This window comes from Phodopus roborovskii, unplaced genomic scaffold, assembly GCF_943737965.1.
Source record: "Phodopus roborovskii unplaced genomic scaffold, PHOROB, whole genome shotgun sequence".
NCBI classification, from domain to species: Eukaryota; Metazoa; Chordata; class Mammalia; order Rodentia; family Cricetidae; genus Phodopus; species Phodopus roborovskii.
Genome location: NW_026126638.1, coordinates 6,772,189 through 6,796,318, shown reverse-complemented (window position 1 = coordinate 6,796,318; position 24,130 = coordinate 6,772,189). Strand labels below are relative to the sequence as shown.

Genomic DNA, 24,130 nt, shown 5'->3' with positions numbered 1-24,130 from the left:
GAGCAATCTGTAATTCCCAACAAGGCAAAATTTTCTTTACTTGTTCAAACATTCTTTCTAAATTATCTACATTTGAATCAGATAATGAAATGTCATCCATATAATGGTAAATTACAGATTGAGGAAACTGCTTATGTATTATTTCTAATGGCTGTCATCCAAATATTGGCATAGGGTGAGGCTATTTACATTCCCTGTGGTAGAACCTTCCATTGATATCTCGTAGTAGGCTGAGAATCATTATACGTTGACACTGTGGAGACAAATTTTTCTCTTTTTCTTGTAAAGGTGTACTGAATAACCAGTCTTTTAAGTCAATTAACTATGAGAGGCCATCCTTTAGGCAATAAAGAGGGTAAAGGAATTCCAGAATGTAGAGAGCCCCTTGGTTGAGGCACCTTTTTAACAGCTCTTAGATCTGTTACCATTCTCCCTTTTCCAGATTTCTTTTTAATAACCAATACAGGAGAGTTCCAAGGACTGGTTGATTCCTCAATATGTTGAGCATTTACTTGTTTCTGTACCAGCAGCTCTTCTAAAGTCTGCAGTTTCTCTGTTTTTAAAGACCATTGAGCAACCCATACAGGTTTGTCTGTCAACCATTTTAAAGGTAGGGCTGTTGGTGCCTTTGGTGGATCAGCAGCTCTTGTGTTCTGTTCTTGCACAAACTAAATGGATGGTGCTTGTACTTTATAATATCTTCTAATATTTTTCCCCAGACATATATGTTAACTTATGGTTTGTTTCTGAGATTGGGGGAAGTTAATCTGAGTATTCCATTGCTCTAACAAATCAAGTTCCCACAAATTCATTGCAATATTAGCCACATGTGGTTTTAGTATTCCTCTCTGTCCTTCTGCACCTATACATTGACCCACCTTACTCTGTTTTACCTAAGATAAAGTTCCAATCCTTGATGGGGGGATATCCTTCTGTATATATGTTTCTCTTATTGGGTGATGAATAAAACACTGGCCAATAGAGGTAGGAATCTAGGCGGGATTAGGAGATGAGGAGAATTCTGGGAAAAGTAGGCAGAGGGAGGCCACGGTGCAGTGAGACACTATGTGGCTGAAGGAGTAACATGCTGGATTTTGGGTAAGCCACAGCCTTGTGGCAATACATAGATTAATAGAAATGGGTTAATAATTAAAACAGAGCTAGCCAATAAGAAGCCCTAGCCACTGGCCAACAGTTTAATAATTAATATGTCTCTGTGTGCTTATTTGGGACCGAAGGGCAGTGGGACCTGGCAGGACAAGAAAAATTCCAGCAACAAATACCAAAAAGTTGAACATTTACCTCCTGAAGAGGGCTCAGTGCTTAACTAGTATGGCTGCTTGTATTAAAGGTGTGTATCACCACTGTCTGGCTCTATGAATGTGGCTAGCTTTGCATTCTGATCTCCAGTTGCTTTATTAGATTATAAACAATATATCACCACATATAAGAATTTAGGCTCAGCTGAGGGCTATGCTGATGTCTGTGGCCTGTGTTACCTGGGAGTCATATTGATGTCTGTGACCCATGTTACTACCAAAAGTGGGGCTGATGTCTGTTTTCCATGTTGCTGCCTGAAGCCAACATGGGCTGGGCTTATCACTGGGGACCATATTGGTGTCCATAGCCCATGTTGCCTAGGACGCCTTGTTATTGTCATTGGGCTATGCTGTCAAGGGTTATGATGGTGTCCGTGGCCTGTGCTGTGGTGTGGCAGAGGGCTGTGTTGATGTTCATGGTCTGTCCTGTCACAGATCATGCTGAGGCCCATTGCACATGCTGTTGCTGGACACCGTATGGATGCCTGTGATCCGTGCTGTTGCCAAAACCTATGATGTATAAATCCATGATCTGTGATCCTGTGACTGAAAAGAACAAGGAAACTACTTTTACAGTGTTGGTAATGACTGCAGATTCACAGCTGAGAAAGAAGGACATAGAAGGCTTCTGTGACAATTCCTATCCTCCTCCCACCAAAAAGTAACAGCTTATACAGAAAGCTATGTAAGAGAACTCTTAAAGGTTCTGATAAGGGTGTTCAAGTGTAGCAATCCACAATTGATGCCTTCTGGTAGGGCTGCAGGTGGAGAAGAACTGTTTTCTTTAACTGGAGTTTGACCATGCTCCCGTGGGTATGTGGCCATTGCAAACTGTACTTTTTTTTTCTTTTTCTTTTTTTGGGGGTGGGGTTACAAGGATGAGGAGTTAAAAAATTAAAGAAAAAAGAATTTAGGCTTCCTGTGATTCAGTTTAAGAATATTTATTCCTTGGACTTTGAGCAGAAATTTTGGGAGGGCTGTCAAGATGGCTCATCCAGTAGAAGCATTTGCTGTACAACAAACCTAACAACCCGAGCCTCAGCCTTCAGAGCCATCATGTAATGGTGGGAGAGAGCCAACTCCCAGTTGTCCTCTGCCCTTCACATGTTGACTGTGGCATACTGTGCCCATATCCACATATACATCACACATGCCACACATACAGACACAAGTAGAAAATTTGAAGGTAAGGGTATTTAATTAAAATTTTCTACGTACAAAGAAGCAAGGTTAAGGCCATTGGAACCTCACTCTGCACAACCCTTTGTCAGGGTTCAGCCACATAATCCAGGCAGGGCTACAGAAAATCAGATTTGGGGTATAAAGGGACAAGAGGGCTCTTGGTGGCTTCAGCACAGTACTGAATGTATACAAATTTACTCTGATCCCTTTGCTTAAGTTATATCCTGTATTAGAGTGAGTGAGTATTAGAATAATATCCTTTCTTGGTTGGGACAAGAGTCTTTCTGTATCTGCAATAGCCAGCTCAGGCCCTTTCATGCTTGGTCTGTTGAAGGGAAGCAAAGATGAGCATTTTCTAATTCAGCTTGTGCATGTTTGCTATCTTCTCCTTTTGTAGTGATCTCCTAACCCAGATCCCTGCTGTTCCTTGTCCTGATTTTATCATTGGGAGGAGCTGACCACACTCAGGGACTCAGTGCTGTGAGTGGAATCAGCTTGCTCTTGCTCTCAGATTTCTGCCTTCTGTGCCATCTGGGCGCCCTTGTGCACAAGTCCCAAATTCTCCCCCAGTTCAGTTCCATTATGGGAGCAGGTGCTGAGAGAAAACTGGGTAACCCAGTAATAGAAGGTCTGGTTTTTCTTAGTGCAAGGCCTTTGATTGCCATGGTCTGTGTCACCGAGCAGGCAGGACTTTATTCAGTGTTGTGGCATGTTGGGTACTTTGCAAAAGTTTGTTGATTGTCAAGACAGATCTCTTTCTTTAGTGTTTCTTCAGTTGAACTTAGAGGTGGTTTTTATTCCTCACTGACATAAATGTATATTGAAAACACAGTGTAATGAAACTTGGTACTTAAAAGACAAGACATGGGCATTCATATACTACATTAAAGGTAGGATTTGTAAAATAAGATTTCTCTGCTGCCTCTGTATCAGGCTCTGTGATAGCTGGACTTTATAGGAGAGGGACTTACTTCTATTTTCATTTAGTCAGTGATGTCTTTTTTAAATATTTATTTTATTTGCATCGATGTTTTGTCTGCATGTATGTGCTGGGTGCTTGTGAAGGTGCCAGAAGAAGGCATTGGATCCCCTGGATTGGAGTTAAAGATGGTTGTAGGCAACCATATGGGTGCTAGAAATTGAATGTTGTTTCTCTGAGAGCTGCTGGAGTTTTTATTAACTGCAGAGCCATATCTTTAGCCTAAGTGATGTCTTTTTGATTCCAGATATGAATGAGCTTTGCTCACCAGTGTTGCCTCCCACACCTGAGACAGAGAATCTTAACTGTATAGCCCAGACTGGCCTGGAATTCAAAAGTCTTCTTTTTCAGCCCCTTGAGTCCTAGCATTAAGGGCAGGCGCCATCATGCCCAGCAGGTGATGCTCCCTTCTTGAGTGCACTCCTCCTCTCTCTGCTTGATCCATGGTCACTCTCATTTATGAATTTTAGATAAATTAGGCAGTTTTGTCCTCAGAACAAATATGTGTGAAGAGATAGTCACTTCCACATCTGTATTTTGTAGAAGCTATGTAAGCAGTAAATTCCAGGCCACTTCTCTTTATAGCCTGATTTCTTCTCTATGCCTAAGGCTTGAAATTTAAGTTTAAATATAGTATATGACCTTAAGAGGATTGAAATCTCTACCATCTTGTTCTGAAATCAGGCAATCAAATATTTATTTATAATCTTAGTTCATTTTGGAACATGAAAGGTTTTACTTACTGTGAATGTTAAAATGAGCAGAGTGGAAGAAAGACATGAATACAAGCCATTTCCATTAAATGTTTATCTCTAGAAGTTAAATGCGAACAGCAAACTTCTCATTTTAGACAGACTATTTCATGAAAGGCAAATGGACCAGGATAGGTACAAATCTAAGAATGTTGAATACTAGGACCCAGCCCAAATTAAGAACACGAAACTCCAAATAATGTTACGTAGGAACTGGTTCCTTACAAGAGTTTGATGAGATGGAGGAAGCATCTTAAGGGCTCTACATGCTATCTTCAAGTTCCAGTTTAAAGGATTGTCTTAATTATGGTTTCTATTGCTTTGAAGAGACATCGTGACTATGGCAACTCTTATAAAAAAGAACGTTTAATTATTGGAACTTGCTTATAGTTTCAGGGGTTTGGTTCATTGTCATCATTTTAGGATGTGGCCTTGTGCAGGCAGACATGATGCTGGAGAAGGAGCTGAGAGTCCTGCATCTTGATGCGAAGGCAGCAGAAGCAACTGTGCCACGCTGGGTGTAGCTTGAGCATAGAAGACCTCAGAGCCCGCCCCACAGTGACACACACCTCCAGTCCTGCCACTCCCTAGAGGCCCACTCTCTTTCAAACCACAGGTGTGAGCTTTTCTAAGTCTGGAAGCCAGTGATCCTCCTGAAATGTGGCAGGAAAGCTGCAGGGGAAGTTCAGGACAGGTCAAAGGCCTCCAGGTAGAGAGATGGGCTTGGGAAGGAGATAGGCCAGGGTCATGGCTCTGAAACCGCCTGTTGTGTAGCTGTGTACATCACAGGCCTTATGGTGTCCCTTGACAAGCACACCAGCCGGTCTTTTGTCCCCTTTCTTCTTAAAAGGTAACTGAAGTTTGTGGAACCTTGTTTCCTGACTCTTCTCAAGGGGTTACTGTTTGCACCTGTGTACTCGGCACAGTAATTTCTTATATGGACTTGCTAACCCGATTCTTTGCTATCGTTCTGTTCACTGTTTTCAGGAATAAATAAAATAGAAGAACACCATTTGGAATAGTAACATTTTCAGCCACCCTCTCTAGTCCTTTTGCTTCAGTCACTTCATTTCATTTGAGATCACAGGTGTTTATAATTATGAATGCTAAGTTTTGTTTTTTTGCTGTTTTTATGTTGTGAGGTTAAAACTGAATTAATAGTACACCCCTTTCCCCCTCCTGAGGCTATGTCTACATAATCTTTTTTGTTTGTTCAAATGAAACAGTGCATTAAGTATGGAATTAGATTAATGAAGTAAATATTATGAATCATACACTCTAATCTGGTACTCATTCTTATTTTTCTGACCCCATGTTTTGTTTTCTGTCTTTCTTTCTCTTTTCCTATAGGTTGTCAGTTCAGTGTAAAGCTATTGGAGTGAGGGAGCAAAGGTAAAGGATGATGTAATGCCCTGGCTGCCCCAAAGCATCTTTTGTTGTGGATGGTTATTCCCGTCATCTCTCTATGAATCAAATGTGAGGGGCTGCTTTGTGGAAGGAGGCCTTTGCAAGAGCACATCAACAGGAAAGAGAAAGAGACATTCAGTTGGAGGGCTCTTGCTGAGATGGGTTTAACTCTCCTTTTGCCAGTCACCACTAGCCTGACCTCATACATTTGAGTACAATGGAGTGGCTGAGCCTTTGAGCACACCACCATTACATCAGCTTGGCAAATTAAAGAACGAGGTGGGAAAAGAGGACTTATTGTTGTCATGGCCCATGAGATGATTGGAACTCAAATTGTTACTGAGAGGTTGGTGGCTCTGCTGGAAAGTGGGACGGAGAAAGTGCTGCTAATTGATAGCCGGCCATTTGTGGAATACAATACATCCCACATTCTGGAAGCCATTAATATCAACTGCTCCAAGCTGATGAAGCGAAGGTTGCAGCAGGACAAAGTATTAATTACAGAACTTATCCAGCACTCTGCAAAGCATAAGGTAAATTCTTTTATAACTTTTTAAAGTGGACATACCGAGGAAATATTTTTAATTGAGGCTTCATTTTAAAGTATAGAAAGTTACTTGAGGAAATTTTGGTTGTTTTTGGGTTTTGGCCATCTTACAATACTTAAAAATACATTAACAGTCATATTATTATCACATTAAGAATATTTTAAACTAAGTCAGGCAATTGTAGCTTATACCTATCTGTAATCCTAATGTGATGGGTTGATGGGGAGGATTGCCACAAGTTCAAAGCAAGCCTGAGCTTCATAGCAAGATCCTGTCTCAAAAATGTCAGGACAAGGAAAAATACATTTTAAGCTATGCATAATAGTTAACTTACTGTAATTTGGATACATACTGTGTTTATGTATTAATGTCTTGATAAAATTGTCTTACCAATTTAAACAATATTTTCTTTTTTCTCCAAATCCACTGAAAGTTCTTCTTTTCAAGTGCTTTGAAAGTAAGAATTAATTATTAGAAGTGGAAGTAATATTTATATGTGGTAATATTGGTTAAGATATTTTGTTCAAGAAATAATTATTTTGGGGTATATGTGCATATGTTGGGGAAGGAGGTTTTCTTCCCAATCCCCTTTTGTTTTTCTGAGACGAGTCTTATATGGCATAGGTTGTTCTAAAAGTTGCTATATAGCTGAAGATGGCCTTGAACTCCTGATAAGTGCATCTTTAAATAAATAGGTTTTTTCTTGTTACATAGGAATCGTGTGCACACGTGCACATGCATATGTGAACACCAGAGGAAAACCTTGGGTATTATCCTCAGAAATATAATCTACCTCCTTTGAGATGAGGCCATACACACACAGAGCTCAAATTTTTATATGGGTGCTGAGGACTGAACTCAGATAGTCAGTCTCCTGTAGGAATTATTTTAATAAATGTTCTTTAGGTGAATGATTGTTATTTTTATTTTGCAAACTATATTGTTCGTCAACTTTACCCTTTTATCAAGTTTCCAGCACAGCATAAAAGTAGCATCAATTTTGCCTTTGAAGAAATTTTTTACAAACACTTAACCACTTCTGTGCTAATTTTATTCAGTAAATAGATTGAATCTAATTTTTATTCATTATTAATTGAAAATAAGCCATTAGTTGTTTCAAACCAGTAAAATGTGAGTTCCTACAAAGCCAGTAGCTTGTTAGATTATTTTTCTCAAACCATTCCCCAACCCAAACCCTTTTTGAGACAGGGTTACAAGTAGTCCAAACTGGCTCTAAATTTGTTGGGTAAGTGTGACCTTGACTCCCGATTCCTCCCCTTCTGCCTCCCAGCTTCGGGAACTGCAGGTGTGCACTGCCAGGCCCAGCTCTTCCTTTCTTAACCAGCCTCGCATCTGCATTCTAGGTTGACATCGATTGCAACCAGAAGGTGGTAGTTTATGATCAGAGTTCCCGAGATGTTGCTTCTCTGTCGTCAGACTGCTTTCTCACTGTACTTCTGGGTAAACTGGAGAAGAGCTTCGACTCTGTTCACCTGCTTGCGGGTGAGTCTGGGACACAGTGGAAAGGACTTGGGTGATTTTGTGATTTTTGTATGAAAACAGTATCACAACTGGTATGTAAAGTGAATTGCAGCTGTGATTAATGGTTCCATTGATTAGTAGTTCCATTGATTTTTGAATACTGTTATTCCTCCGCTAAGTTAGTCAGTGGTGTTTTGCTTTGTTTTTTGATTTTTTTTTTTTTTTTTTTTTAGGCAGGGTATCGCTGTGTAGTGCAGGCTACCCTCTAGTTTGAAGCAGTCCGCTTCCTCAGCTTCCCTAGTACTGGAATTACAGGTGTGAGCCATCACACCTAGCTTGGTCAGTGTAATATGACCTGGCTAAAATGCCTCTTGGTATTTTCTTAGCTGGAAATAGCACATATGGCTAGCTCAGAGCCACTTGCTTTGTCTGATGATTTTCTGTACCTGCTGTGTAAGAACACTGAGTGATTGACATCTCAGCTCTTAGGAATTCTTACCCTGTGGCTAGGGCCAGACCAGCATTACAGTGTCAGACTCTTACTGTAAATACTTGAAAGAGACTCCAGAGGTAAGCTCACCTTGGGCATATGAACAATAAAATAAGGAACAAATTATGCAGACTGTTTCTTCTAATTATTATTTGTGTGTGATATTTGTTTGTTTTTTTACGCTTGGAAAAAAGTTCCATTATACTATTATATTTGCTAAACAAGTGGGTAATTTTGTAGGGTACATGGAAAGGACTGCCCTTTCTGAGGAGGAGGGCAGCAAGTGCACCTCAGGGAGTCAGGCTCTACTACCCTTGGCTTACCTGTTGGAGGCTGGCTTTCCCTGGGGTGGCTGACCAGTGCATAGGACCTTAACATAGAGCAGCCACCACACAGCCCTGATACCCAAGAGTGCCTTTTTTTTTTTTTTTTTGGTGGCCTAAGAAAAGCTATTTATTGATAGGTGTTGTCTTTTTCCACCTTTGGTGTTTATTGGAAGATGGATGCAGTGAGCTTGATTAGTTATTAGTAATTAGTTATTAGAAATATATCAGTTTCAAGATTGGTCATTTGTTGGTGTGTAAATAGATTTTAAGTATTAATATTGTGAAACTCATGCAGACTTAGGTAAAATCTCCAGGTCTGTCATACATTTTTGCTTCAATTCTCTAGTTGCAAGGATAGCTTTTGTTTTGTTTTGTTTGCCTTTTGCCCCTCAGGTATCTCTAACCACATCTTATATCTAGGCTGTGATTCCCTTTGGTCTCTCTGTATGGTCGTTACAGAATTCTGTGACTACAGATTTATTGTATTTTTCCTATCTGTTGATAGATGCACGTAATGATAAACAGATGTTCTAGCACTGAGCTAATCAACAACCCCCCCCTCACACATCCCATACCTATATATAAAGGTATATAAGTGGGTTAGATATAACAACTCTTTGAGCTCAACTAAGGGTAACTTTGGTTCTCATTTCAAGTTTTTGTAGCCACTGATAGTTTACTTCAGAGTGCTATTAGTGAGTTTAAAGCTTGTGACCTCACTGCACTAACCATAAAATAGAGGGGATCACTCATGTTGGATAAGCACATACCCCTAGTCCTGGTCTTTAAAGAGTTTGTCTGTCAGGATGTCCCACCCTGCTTTTTTGAAACATTTTCCCTGTGGGGAGCTTTGACCTGGCAGCTTGGTCAACAGACAGCCATTCTGTGTATGTTCACAGTGAGCTTCCGTAGATGTCTTATAGTTCTTTGTTTTGTGAAAAGGTTATCAATTGTGTTCCTTCGGGAGAGGCACTCACTGGTCTATGAGGAAGAATAAGGGTTCAGTCTGACCAGTGGGACCAAATCTTAGGACACTGAATCCGAACACCTCATGCCCATTTCATTTGAGCAATGTTTCCTGGATGAGTGGGGTGCTAAGTTAATGGGAGGAGTATCAGGTAAGGTGGGTTTGGAAGTGACTGAAGGTAGAGCAAGAGGGGTGAGCTGCTCTGTGCTGTACTGGACCCAGGGCTCACCCCTGCTGTTTTGCTCTACACAAGTAAAATCCAAGCTTGTGAGGAAGGGAGAGATGGGCTGTACCACAATACAAACCAGCCACTGCCAGCGTTTGACAATACCCTTGACATAAATCATAGCTATTGGCAGAAGGAAGGGCTAGAAGAGGAAAACCAAGGCAGGAGGAGAAACACAAAAGAGTGGCTTTGGAGGGGCCGGGGCCTTCTGATAGCTGTAGCTTGGGGCCAAGGCTAGCACTGCTTCCTAGGTGTCGGGCATCTACGGACACATTCCATGAAGCTGAGAGAAATGGGCTATGTTTTTTACTCTGCTGTTCGTGCCTGATCATCTTTAGAAGCATCTTTTAACTGGAGTTAAATGTTTTGTTTTCTTCTTTCCCAGCCATTAAAATACAGATGTTCCATTTACTCTGAGAATGTTTTTATGTGTGTGTGAAAATCAGTACGTGTGGAATTTGTTTCAGTAGTCCTTTTGAAGACTACCATTATGAACAAAAGACAAAAACAGTCAGTTTCTAACTGACTTATGAATAAACTGTTTTGGTTTTGTTAACCTCAAGAAAAATTTAAAAACAAACTTGTTTCATGGCTTTTAATTACCCACTGTCGATCATTTTATCATCTTAGTCTTTTTGTCCATTCCCTTATCTAAGAGTGTTAGATTTATTTCACAGAACTGAAATAAATATAGGAGAAAAGCCCTTTAACTCAGGTGCTCATTTTATCCTAACATAGAAAAGATGCAGAAGTGTATTAATTTGATATCAAGTAGGTTAAAAGATAATCTACAGATAGACAGCACTATTCTGTTAACTTCTCTTTTCCTGTTTATTTTATTTTAGTTTTTTGATTTTAGTCTTGAGACACACCCACACCTCATGATCCTCCTGCCCTCAACTTCTGCCTCTTTATCATATTCTACTAACATGTGCTACCACAACTTATGCTCATTCTTCTTAGCTTCCTGAGTGTTGGAATTGTGAGTGGATGTAGCCATCCTGTCTCTTTTCCCACTGAGTAACTGCAGAAGGGCAGCTTTGGGTGTGGTGCAGAGGTAGAGAACGTTTAACATGTAGGATTCTGGACTCACTCTCATCATCCCCTCGCTTCTAGAAGGAAAGGTGGAAGAAGGAAGGACAGGTCCACATACTCAGTCTTTCCTTTTCTATTCCATGTTCATAAAAATCAAATACAGGGCAAATGCTGTGCCCTTAGCCGTATGCCCAGCTCATATCTTTCTGGTGATGAGTGGCGGGATAACTATATAGCATACGAAACTCACAGATGAATCAGACTTTGGCTCTTTCTCATTCAGTGACTCAGCTCTTGCAATTCTCACCATGCGCCTATGGCTTATACCTACAAGTATTTGCAGGATCTGTAAAATTTTCATAAGCCTAGATTAGATTGGGAATCAAGACTAATTTCTTTATAGCTTTCTTTTTTTCTTTTTTTTCAGGCCTTTCTATGTAGTTCAGCTGTCCTGGAATAGTTATATACCAGGCTGATATACCAGGCTGACCTCAGATGCATACAGATGGTCCTGCCTTTCTTTGCCTCCCAATACTGGGGCATGAACCACCATGCCCAGCCTAGGATGATTCTTCTCCTCTTCCTCCTCCGTCTTCTTTCTTCCTCTTCCTCCTCTTTTTTTTATTTATATATTTTATTTCACATGCATTGGTGTTTTTTCTGCATGTATGTTTGTATGATGGTGTGTCAGATCTGTTAGAACTGTACAGCTGTGATCTGCCATGTGGGTCCTGGGTATTGAACCCAAGTCCTCTGGAAGAACAGCCAGTGCTTTTAACCACTGAGCAATCTTTCCAGCTCAGGATGCTTTTCTCTAAAGATCTCTTTAGTAACTCTTTCAGACTGTTATGTATTTTAGAGTCATAATCTTCACACTTTACTGAATGAAACAATGTATAAGAATTAGTGTATATAAAAAACTTCAGAGCATTAAATTATCTTAGCCAGTGAGGGGCTCATCAAATGAAAGTGTAACTGTTTCATCCTATGCTGAACCATAGATCTGAGTAATTATAGAAGACATCATTATTCAGTATTTCATGGGATATAGTGCTGGATTAAAGGACAAATACTTTCTCTTTTTTAGGAAGTTTTGTCTAGTGTAGATTGAAGTGAACAAATAATGTATATTGAGTCTATGTATTTTAAACAGGGGTCTAGAATGATAGCTTCAGTAATAAATATTAAGCTTCTGTTTTACAGAATTAATTACTGAACTTCCCAAGGAAAGCATAATAGAACTCAATTTTTCTAGTTACAGATTTTTTGCTTGTATTATTATTATTAATTCTGTTATCTAGTTTGATACCTCTTCCCCTTTGGAAATGAAATAACATTTTAAGTCATTCCATACCAAAACTTGTAGCATCTGGTAAAAGATTAAAATAAATATATTTAAGTAAAAATACTCTAGATACTCAGAATCGCTTTTTGTCAAAAACAAACAAACAAAAAAACAAAAAACTAGTCACTGAGAGTCACTAAAAATAGGTGTTTATATTTACACATACAATAGAATTATTTAGCCTTATAAAGCAAAGGGCTGGGGGTTTCCAGTTCATGGTAGAATATTTGCCTAACATAAATGATGCTCTGAGTTCAGTCTCAGTACTGGAGGGGGGGGGAGCATGCAGTTTTCTATAACCTGAACCAGGAAAGAATTATGCTGAGTGAGGTCAGCCAGGTACAGAAAGATAAATGCTAGCTCAGTCTCACTTACATAGAGTCTAGAAGTAATTGTAACAGAGAATTGAGCCCAGATGTGGCCATCACACCACTTGAGAAGAGGAAGCAGAAGCATCGGGGGTTTAGGGTGATCCATCCTGGCCTATATCAGACCTTGTTTCAAAAAACCAAAAATTAATAATCAAACCAAAAAGGAAAGAGTTGAATGGGTGGGTGGTCGGAGTGATAGGGCTGATAGTGATTAAAGGATACAGACCTTTTGAGTTATTAGTTGAAAGGTTTGTAGAGATTGCAACATGGTGAGTATAGTTAATAATATATACTTGAAATCTGCTAAGAGAATAGAATGTGTTAATATTATATCTACAAAAAGATACTATATAAAGTATGGTAACATTTCAAAATTTATATCAAATGATTACTTATAAACATGTTTGACTTGCCAGTTATACTTTAAGCAAATTAGACAAAAAGAACCACTTTATCCTACTTGTTGCCATATATTTGCTTGGTGTTCTCTGAGTCTCAGTTTGCATGAAGTTACTTAAATTAAGAGTTTCTTTCCTGTATTTGTTACCTGTCAATTTGTTTGTCACTTCCTAGCTACCAGTGACTAAGACATTTATTTCCAGGTTGTTCACTTTCAGTTTAGTAAAGTATAGAATCCTTAACTTACTCTACAGTGACTGACTTCTTTCTGCCTCTCTGACTTTAGCTAAACCACGTTCTCTCTTCCCTTTCTGTCTCTCTTCTTCCTTTCCCCCTTCTCCCCCTCTCCTATCCTCTATTCTCTGCTTCCCTCTCCCTTCCTTTCTCCCCCCTTACCCCTTCTTCCTTTTCCCTCCCTCCCTTTTTTGACCATCAGTCTTTTTTAAAATAAATTTTTACTTAAATAAAAGCAATCTTATTTTACATACCAATCCCTCTCCCTCCCATCCTCCTATGCTCCCCACCAACCACCCAATCCCACCTCCCATCCACTCCCCAGGGAGGGTGAGGCCTCCCATGGGGGATCATCAAAGTCCCATCATTTGGGGCAGGGCCTAGGCTTTATCCAAGAGTATCCCTCAGGGAATGGGCTCCTAAAGTCCATTCATGCACTAAGAATAAATACTGGCTCCACTGCTAGAGGCCCCATAGACTGGCCAGGCCTCCCAACTGACATACACGTTTAGGGGGCCTGGTTTGGTCTTATGCTAGTTCCCCAGCTATTAGGCTGGGGTCCAGGCGCTTCCATTTGCTTAGATCAGCTGTTTTTGTGTGTTTCCCCAGCATAGTCTTGACCCCTTTGCTCATCACTTCTCCAGAGTTTGGCTCAGTGCTTAGCTGTGAATCTCTGCTTCTGCTTCCATCAGTTACTGGGTGAAGGCTCTATGATGGCATTTAAGGTAGTCATCAATCTCATTATAGGGGAAGAACATTTAAGGCAGCCACTCCACCACTGCTTAGATTTAGATCATCAGTCTTTATCCCATGTGCTTTAAATATGAAGCCTTATGGTCTCTGGATTTGCACAGAAACCTTTTCCTTCTCTGTCTCAGAGTCTCTTTCTCTGCCACTCATCTGTGTCTCCTATAGTCAGTGTAATCTTAAACCTTCTCTGCTCACCATGTACAGTTGGCTTTCAGTTTTTTTAGTTACCAAGCGTAAGTGTTCATCTTGTATTATTTGGTTGAAATTTTCTCACTAAGTTGTGAACGTCAGAAATTGCCTCTGTCTTGGTCCACTGGCCCCTTTGCTTAGCACGATGTCCAGATCTCAGTATGTGCTCATCGAATGATTTGGTTTTGTTGGCTTGTTTGTTGTGTGGGTTTTTTTTGAGACATGTATGCTCTGTATAATACTGGCTATCCTGAAACCCTATGTAGACTAGTCTGATGTCAAACTCATAGAGATCCACTTACTTCAGCCTCCCAAGTGTTGAGGTCAGGTGTGTACTACATACCAGTATATTGAATGGTTTTGTTTTGTTTTTTGTTTTTGTTTTTTAATGTAAACATGTGTATACATTTTCTTCCTGTGCTACTTTTTGAAGTCTCCTATGCAGTTGTGAAGTTGGTCAAAGGGGAGGACAGGGTTTTGTTGTTTGCATTACTAGAGATTGAACCTAGGGCATAGTGGACAAATGTTCTGTCAGCAAGCTATATCTCTAGTTATTACCTCTTTACTTTGGGACAGGGACTCATTAAATTGTCCAGGCTGGCCTTGAATCTGCAATCTTCCAGTCTCAGATTCTAAATAACTAGGCCAATAGGTCTACTCCCCCAGACCCAGCTAACAATAGTTGATAAGAGTAGAATACACAGATGGTCTTGGGAGTTTGTCCAAGAGTAGGTTAGGAAGTTTTGAGCCACACATAGAAAGGCGCTAGATATGAATGACTGACACATATAGTGAGTGGTTCATGACTGTACTAGTTGGATTTGAGTGAACCATTCTCTAGAGTGGAGACAGGTTTGCTTTTTATCCTGACTCATAAAGTCACCTTGATTGATAATCGTATTTCAAATCACTTCCAGCAGCCACCTCATCCTTCTTGGGGTGTGATTGTAACCATTGTCCTACAGGTTTCCTAAGGGATGTGCCTTTAATTCCCTGAGCTACAAAGATAGGACTGCCCTGCACACTGTTTTGGAATCCTGGGCCATTTAGGATGTCTGAGAAAATGTACTTGCTAGGTCTTTGTAGAAGTTCTCTGGGTAAAGACATATGAGGATACAGTGTTGCTTTTGGCTGACCAAAATGGCATTCACTAGGTCTTCCTTTTTCCCTTTAGTAGCAGAAAATTATTTTTCTTGCTCCGTGCCTTCTCTCTCATCTAAGAGTCTCTTGGACACTGAGGTCTACAAATAGGAAACATGTTTTGTGCCCCCACCCATGCCAGCTTAACTTTTGTCTTTGAATGGAATCAGGAAATCCTTTTTGAATACTAAAAATATACAAAACTTGTGTCCATCAACAGTTATTCATTGTAACAAGAAAGGGTTTAATAAACATTGCTGAATTCTAATTATATGCTAGGCACTATGTTAAATGGTGAAGTGATTATAAGAGTGTTATTCACAATGAATTATGGCTAAAGAAATAAGAGATCACAACACACACACACACACACACACACACACACACACACACAAATTCATAATTACCAGGTCATTCATAATTCTGCCCAGTCACCAGTATCTTTTAATTTCTACACATGCATTCTTTTGGTTGGATAGTAGAAGATTAACTAACAGCACCCTTGTAGTGTGTCTGTTTTTCTCTCCATCTCCATTTCTCTCCATACCAGAAGCCTCTGAACATGTATGACTGCCTGTTAAAACTTAAGAGCAACAGGAACTAGTGTACAGCTATTCTGAAGTTCAGCTGTATATTAGGGAAATGCATGTGAGTTACTGCCATTTCACATTTTCTACATTCCCAGATGACTAACAGTGCAAACTGTAGGGGGCAGAGATAGTTGGTCTTATCAATGAGACAATTCCATGAGAACTTTAAAAATACTGAGTTTTCAGTATGGCTTTTCACAGAGAAAAGTTTAACAGAGTGCTGCTATGTGTTTTATAATACACTACCATGGATTGCTTAGACAGAGAGCCTTATGACAAGGTCAGATAATCTGCTTTTAGTTTTTATCTGACAGCCCTTTGGAACAAAGTATACACAAATGAGCCCTGTATGCTTTTCTTCCCATGTAGCTCTTTTTTGCAAGAGAATCTTTGAAAGGAAAGGATACAGTTTAGGTTGAAACAGACAGTTTATAAAAAAAGGCTCAGGGTAGATCTTCAGTGTCTCATCTGTTGTTAATTAATGAAATCAGTGGAGTCACTAGAATACAGTGAATGAAAGGTCAGTGAATGGAACATGCTGTCTGTGAAGCAGAGTGAACATTGTCAGATACAGACCAGGATACAGACTCTTTGGCTGATATAGTATTTTCTGGAAGTGCATGGCTTGGGACATTTTGAACCAGACTGAGCACTAAATATTCCAATTTCATTGAAAATATTAAATATTCCAAAGTTTGGCCATTAGTATTTGTACTAAGTATTAGTTGAAAATAGCCAGACAAAAGTATGTTTTGTTGAGCAGCAAAGTCTTACTATGTAGCCTTCCTTGGTTGTCCTGGACTTGCTATGGAGACCCAGCTGGCCTGGAACTCAGAGATCTGCCTGCTTCTGGTTGGGATTGAAGGCAGTCGCCACCTCGCCTTCCTCCTCTGGTTTTATATGTGTATGCATTTTCTGGTTTTATAAAGCATTTCATCATGTATTGTTGATTTGGCATTTTTGTTTTGGGGTTGAACAGTAGTTTCTGTCAATTATTTTTATTCCCTGCCATAAAATTTCCTAGAGCCATCCTTTTGAGGTACAGTGAAGTTACAGTGACTTAGGATCCCAGTACTAATTTATGTTACAGCTGGGCCTTGAACAGCCAGGCTGACTTAATGATATTGTTTCCCTCTATAAGCTGTTTTTGGAAGATGCAGAAATGTGTCTCCCTGAAAGATATTCCATGCAAGCCAAGACAAAGCTTTAGCTTCACTGTCAGCTTGTACATACCTGATCACAAACAAACCGTGATATATTGATATTTTTTAGCTGTGAACTTTATCATGGATATCATGTTGTGCATGACTATCCTCTAAGCCATATTGCCACTATCTTCAGACATTTATCAGCCCAGCTTGTCAAAGATCATCTTAGCTGGGCTTCTTGATGGTCGGCATTCCCTTGTAGAGCAGGGTCTGGACCCTCATCTGAGTATTCCACTACCCCTCACAACCACTTGTATGCAATTCTGCCTTAATTGCTTGTGGCTTCTGGGTCTCTGGTAAGGGCTAGAGTGTATAGTTGGAGGACAAAGGGCTATGTGGGAGGAGTTAAACATCATACAAACCTTCCAGTGTGGCTGCTTTAGGGTCGCCCATGCTCCTGCCTATGACCCCTCACCCACTTCTCTGTAAGAAAGCCTAATAATAGACAGGGAAGAGATTTGTAGCAGCAGTTGTATAAGTCTCTTATCTCTGGTCATATTAGATACCCTTCTCTTACTGAAATACATACACACACCCACACCCCTACCTTCTCTTTGGGGAAGGCAAGACTTTTTCATCAGTTTGGAGAAGAGCTATATCCATTGTTGGACTGGTACTGAGAACTAGCAAATCACAGTCATAAGGCTTGGGACACCATAGTAAGGCTGTATCTGCATACAAGGGGAAGTTAGAGGACTTAAGAAGTAGACTCACACCATACATAGCTCTGCTAATTATTGCAGAATGTAATTCTGGGCCTGTGTTCTTATATGCAAATAGGAATAATAATGACTTTTATTTCATAGCATATTGTAAAGATTGAAGTACATGTAGAGCTAGGAGTGGTAATACTGCTTGTTGTAGTTTTTGTTTAGTATATTCTGTTACTATTTTTCAGTATGATTATTTACAAATTTAAAATGTGATTCAATAGTTTTTTGGTTTGCTTTTGGTATTCTCCTCTGAGAATATTTTACTGGAGGGTGGTTTTGTTATAATGACAGACTTTCTATAGACGGTATTGGAGCCAAAGACTTAGGCCAAAACAATTCTTAAGTTAAATAACATATAGCTGTTAAAATTTTATCATACAATTAATTTTAATCAAAATAGTGCCTGTCATTGGTATAAACTGAGCAAAGAAAAGTGAGAACCTTTGCTATGTTGCTGTAAGACCCACTTACAGGGGCCACACCCTGAAATACAATTATACATAAACAGTGGACATCTTGTGCCTGCCTCAGAGATCTGCAGTTACAGTTGTAGGAGTGGGGAAGTCTAGCTGATGGCAGCCCCGTAGCTCCAGCCTAGCATTTACTTGTATAATGCCACTATCAATTAAAGAATTTAGAGGGTTTTCCGTGGTTAGATCAGTTTGACAAAGCTCATTTGGCTTAAGTGAATCAAACTCATTTTCTTTGGAGATGACATTTTTGGAGTCCTTAATATGTTACTAAGAGCTGTGGCTCTCTGGGGGAGATAGGTATGTGCTGGGTTTCTCTTATGTTTTGGACAGATCCCTCCCCAGCTTCGTTCATGATGCCAGTGCTCTAGCACAGCCTTGGGGGTGTAACCACACATTCCAAGGCTTAGGCACTCTGCTTTTCCATTTTGTGTCTTAGAAGGATCCTAAGGAGGGGCTAGGGTGGAGGCTGACTGCTGTCATGGCATAACAGAAGAATCATCACTGGTACCTGCGGGAGTGCTTGCTTCGTGCGCACACAGTACTGCAGGTGTGTTAAGTAACCTTTTTAGCATTGATCTACAGATGAGGAAACTAGGAGCTGGGGGTTCAGTAACTTTACCACATCAGGCGTCTAGAATGTGCTGGGCCAGGAGTGAATTTGAATACAGGAGCTTGTATTCTTGTTTTCCCTACTGTGTGATCACTGGGCTCTTATGTGTATATGTATGGTGCAGAGCAGAATGGTGGCATTTCTGAAGTGTGAAACGATTTTACCTGGCTGGAAGTCATGTTTGGAAATGGTGAAAAATAAAACCAATACAGGTGTAGATTGAGGGCCTTGTCCATTGTACAAAGTAATTTGGATTTCTGCAGTGGATCTGATTCACCTGCTCTGTCCACCAGTTTAGTTTAAGACATTTTAATTCCTCATGTTTAATAATAGTTCTAAAATTATAGATGCTTAGACTCGAGGTAAGAATGTTGTCTTATATTTTGCTGTGGCTCAATAGTTGTTGCAAATTCCTGCTGCTGTGGCTCACTACTCCTGGACCCTGAACTGAACATAGACAGTAGGAACAGGGGTCCAGTTGGATTATACTTGAGTTGACAAGTATTTTTCGTAATTCTAATCTTCAAGGTTCCTGAGTTGATCTACTAAGAGGTAACAGTTTGGTTCGTGTGTTTTCATTTGGATAGAAAGGACTATTTATTTAAATTGGAAACTCCTGTGAAGACCCTGTTTCTCCCTCTCCTTGCTTTCCTTCTCTTCCTGGTTTCTCCTATTTATACTCTCTGCCTGCCAGCCCCGCCTATCCTTGCTACTGTCTTGCTATTGGCCATTCAGGTCTTTATTGGGACCACCAGGTGTTTTAGACAGGCAAAAAGAATCACAGCTTCACATAGTTAAACAAATGCAGCATAAACAAAAGTCACACACCTTAAAATAATATTCTACCAAAAGAGTAACATTCAGTTCATCACTTTTTAAATTACCCATTTGTTTGCTATTGTGAATAATTATTTTTGACTTCTTTGCTATTGGCTTAAAGTCCTCTTTAATGTCCTATAAATAACATTTTTATGGAAAGAGGAAAGGGGATCACATGTCATGCAGTGTATGAGCATTAAGAGACTGAGAAAGGCAGTGCCCTTCCATACTACGGCCTTACAAGTCAGAGTCAGTACTGGAGTCTACGTCAGTTTTAGCAACAGTAACTGTGGGAAGGAATGTGCACATAGGCAGTGTTACCTGCTTGGATCTGTACCGTCTGATTTTTCTGTTAAACAGTTTTAGTCAAGTGGTTCCCAGAAGGCTGGTTTGTTTTACACTGTACATGGCGTAATCATACAATGTTTATTCTCAGGTGGGTTTGCTGAGTTCTCTCGTTGTTTCCCTGGCCTCTGTGAAGGAAAATCCACTCTAGTCCCTACCTGCATGTCTCAGCCTTGCTTACCTGTTGCCAACATTGGGCCAACTCGAATTCTTCCCAATCTCTATCTTGGCTGCCAGCGAGATGTCCTCAACAAGGTGGGTGCTTCAAACGCCTTTCTTTTTGTATCTGTTGGTAGCAGCTGGAGAAGATGAAATGGAGCATTCTGTGATCCCAGAAAGGTGGAACACTGTTAGTGTGACTCCCTACTAAGTGATAATGCTAATTAAGTGCTAGTGTGACTCCCTACTAAGTGATAATGCTAATTAAGTGTTGCATTATCTCTCCAGTAGTACTTTGGTGGTGTTATTTATTGCCATGAGACACTCAAATTGATGTTTTCCTCATAGTTTTAGGAAACTTGAAATAAAATTGTTTTTTTTTTTGTTTTTTTTGTTTTTTTTTTGTTTTTATACCATTAGCCTTGGCTTTATGGGCTACTAATTATTCTATTACTGTAATAGGGTGTCCTGCACTTACAATGCATTGATTTTTTTTTTTTTTTTTTCAGCACGCTAGTAAGGGGTTCAGGTCAGGCCTGGATTGAGGAAGGTCCTCATGATAACAGCTGGGAGGAGAATGGGAGAGATGATCAAAAATGTCAAGGACAGAGACTCAGATGTGTGCTCTGTCATTTGGTTCCACTGTGTTTGAAGCTGGCTGGAATAGTCTGTGGAGAGAAGAACATTCCTAAAAAGCTGTGGACAGCACTGAACAGACATGTCCTGTTACAGAAACACATAATGGAGGGGGGCTTTTGTGTATAATGGCACAAGCATAAAAATATCAGAATTTTAATCTGATTCTACAGCTTACATGTTCTCAAGTAGGAATGCTAAAAAATGAAAGTGCTCTTCCTGTTTAGAAAAGTGATTTTTCCCCCTAAAATTTCTTAATTTATGGTGTTACTAATTGCAAAAGCAACTGGCAATCTTAATTCAACTCTTGGTGATTTAGAAATGCTACTTTATGAAAGCAGCGATTTCCCTTAGCATTTTCTCCTTGAATGATTTTTGGAAACAATTGGGCTGCTTGGAGCCTACACAGTGCTCTTCTTAGCATCTAGGAAAGAGTTTGTTTAGGAATAGATATACTGTCTTTGGGCATTTTTACTATTTTTCCATCAAAACCCTTCCTTCCATAAGATTTAATTTTACAGTGTGCTATTAATATGCTTGTTCATCTGTGAGAGCTGCCCACTTGATATTTATAGCTTATGTATGAACGGAACCTTACTGGTGGGGTCACAGCTCCTTTGAACATGTGACTACTATTAATCCAGCCTACAGATAAGTAAACTATTTTACAGAGAACAAAATTAACTTTCCAAAGTCACATGCATTCCTGTGGCAAAGGTAGAGATAGATGTTTGGCTTATTTAATTCAGGTAAAAATAAAACTAAATTACTAGTTAAGGTTTCTGTTTATTCTTGGTAAACCTTATCCAGTCAGTTCGTACACATAGTTGCTACACATTATTGGTTTTTTGCTTTGTTTTGTTTTTTGACAATGACACATTAATTTTACTCTGTTCCCTTTTCAACTTAACAACTGGGTAATGTTGTGTGAGGGCAGTCAAACCAGAACCTTGATTCAGAATAGGGAAATGTGGACCTTTCTGGTTTCATTCGCTGCCTTGCAGTAAATAGAGTATGTAGATTCTTTGTGGGTAGAGAATGGACTTAGAAGTTCCTGGGACTATAGGTTCAGTGAGCAAAGAACCTTTGAGCTGAAGAGTTTAGACATTTCGTTAGCCACTTTGGTTTTGCTGTGAGAAAGTTGTTATTCCAAAAGTGTCAAATGAACTCATAACTTGACCCAGTTTTGTTTTTAATTGATTATTTTTAAGTTTTATTTTTCTTAGATAAGGCCCATAAGTCCAAGCTAGTCTTGAGCTTATTTGCCTGCGGGTTACTTTGAACTTCTGATCCTCTTGCCACTACCTTTGGAAGGCTGGGATAACAGATACATGGCACAGATTTACTCTTTCACAAGCATCATTGTCTTAGGGTTTCTATTGCTGTGAAAAGACATTGTGACCACGACAGCTCTTATAAAGGAAAACATTTAATTGGGTGGTTTATAGTTCAGAGGTTCAGTCCGTTATCATCATGCTGGCTTACAGGCAGACAGAGTGCTGTAGAAGGTAGCTGAGAGTTCTACATCTTACATACAGGCAATAGGAAGAGGGACTGTCTCACTAGATGTGAGCATATAAGAGACCTCAAAGTCTGCCTCTACAGTGACACACTTCCTCTAACAAAGCCACCTAATCCAAGAAGACATCTCCTGATAGTGCCATTCCCTTTGGTGGCCACTTTCTTTCAAATCACCAGTCATTAACTAAATGATCTTAATGTTCAACCTCCTGACTTAACATTGCAAGAACAATAATATATGCCTATTTTTTCTTCAAGATATATGAAGGTAAAATTTTAATAATCTTCCATAATAATAATATGTTCCTTTTTATTAAAATTTAGGAGTTAAAGTAATCAAAAAAAGATCACAAGGCTGTTGTCTTAGGGTTACTGTTGCTATGATGAAACACCATGACAAACAAAGTTGGGGAGGAAAGGGTTTATTTGGCTTATACTTGCATATTGCTATTCATCAGCAGAGGAAGTCAGGATGGGAACTCACACAGGGCTGGTACCTGGAAGCAGGAGCTTATGCAGGGGCTATGGAATGGTGCTGTTCACTAGCTTGCTCAGCCTGCTTTCTTATAGAACCTAGAACCACCAGCCCAAGGATGACAACACCCACAATAAGCTGGGCCCTCCACGTCAATCACTAATTAAGAAAATGCCCTTCAGGTTTGCATTTAGCCTGGATCTTACAAAGGCATTTTCTTAATTGAGATTCCTTCTTTTCAGATAACTTTAGCTTGTGCCAAATTGACTTAAAACTGCCCAGCACATGTATAATGTTATTAATATTAAAATCATGAAGTGATAGAGCCCACATGGTAGGAATAGAAAACTGGCTCCTACAAGTTGTCTTCTGGCCTACACATGCACTTTATGGCATGCAAACATACACACTAAATAAATAATAAACAGATGTTACATATATCCATATATGTGTGTAATATATACATATATACATATGTGTGTGTGTGTATATATATATATATATATATATATATATATATACATGTCATATGTGTATGTGCTAGTCTAGGGCTGGGGAGATAGCTTAATCAGTAAAATGTTTGCAGCACATATATGAAGATTTTAATTCCATCCCCACCACCAGTGGAACAAAACTGGGAGTACTGGTGTGTGTTTGTAATCTCAGCATGGAGGAGGTGTAGACAATTAGATCTCTGGGGTCCACTGGGCAACCAGCCTAGTCTTGTCAGCAAGCCCCCAGGAGCTGATGAGAGACCCTACCTAAAAAATGAATAGACAAACGTGGATTGCTATTGAGGAGTAATATTTGAGGTTAGCCTCTGTCTGGCTTCTACTTGGATGCATGCCTGTGAGAGAGAGAGAGAGAGAGAGAGAGTGTGTGTGTGTGTGTGTGTACCTGACTGTATATCACTTGCATGTAGATACCTGCACGCGTGCACACACACTCACACACTCATATGCATAATAAAATGCTACCAAAGTATGTTAAAAGCACAGATAGTTTCTTAGGAGGCTCATCAGTAATATCACGAAAGGGATGTAATGCAGTGCTATGTTGTTGAACACAGGATGGCCCCAGATTTCAGTTACAAACTATAATTAGCTTAACATGCTTGGTTCTCTGGTCTTTACGAGTTGAAATGAGAACAGTTGATTCTGCTGAAGTAAAGCATTTGTTGATGCCCATTTCTTACCTGGAATGAGAGAAGTTGGAGAATCTAGTTATTTGAATGATGAGATTTTTTTTTCTCTTATAATGCTGGAGCTTTGTATGTGCTAGGCAGATGTTCTACCACTTAGCTGTATTTCCTTCCATCCCTCAAGTTTCTTGATTAGTTTTCTCCCTTATCCCTTGAAAGTTAGAGGCGTTTTTAAATGTTATACTTAAATGTTCCAAATGTACACATAAAATTACGTATTGTGAGTAGCCTGAAATTGT

General features: G+C 39.7%; 1 protein-coding gene across 1 annotated transcript in view; it reads left to right on the top strand.

The window, feature by feature from the left end:
• The first annotated feature begins 5,577 nt into the window (after positions 1-5,577).
• Dusp16 (dual specificity phosphatase 16) overlaps positions 5,578-24,130 on the top strand; it is a 38,097-nt gene continuing 19,544 nt past the window's right edge. The window contains exons 1-3 of the mRNA XM_051173185.1: positions 5,578-6,172; positions 7,552-7,690; positions 19,991-20,154. Coding sequence (XP_051029142.1) covers positions 5,945-6,172; positions 7,552-7,690; positions 19,991-20,154 — 531 coding nt within the window. The 5' untranslated portion in view covers positions 5,578-5,944. The remainder of the gene's footprint in view (positions 6,173-7,551; positions 7,691-19,990; positions 20,155-24,130) is intronic.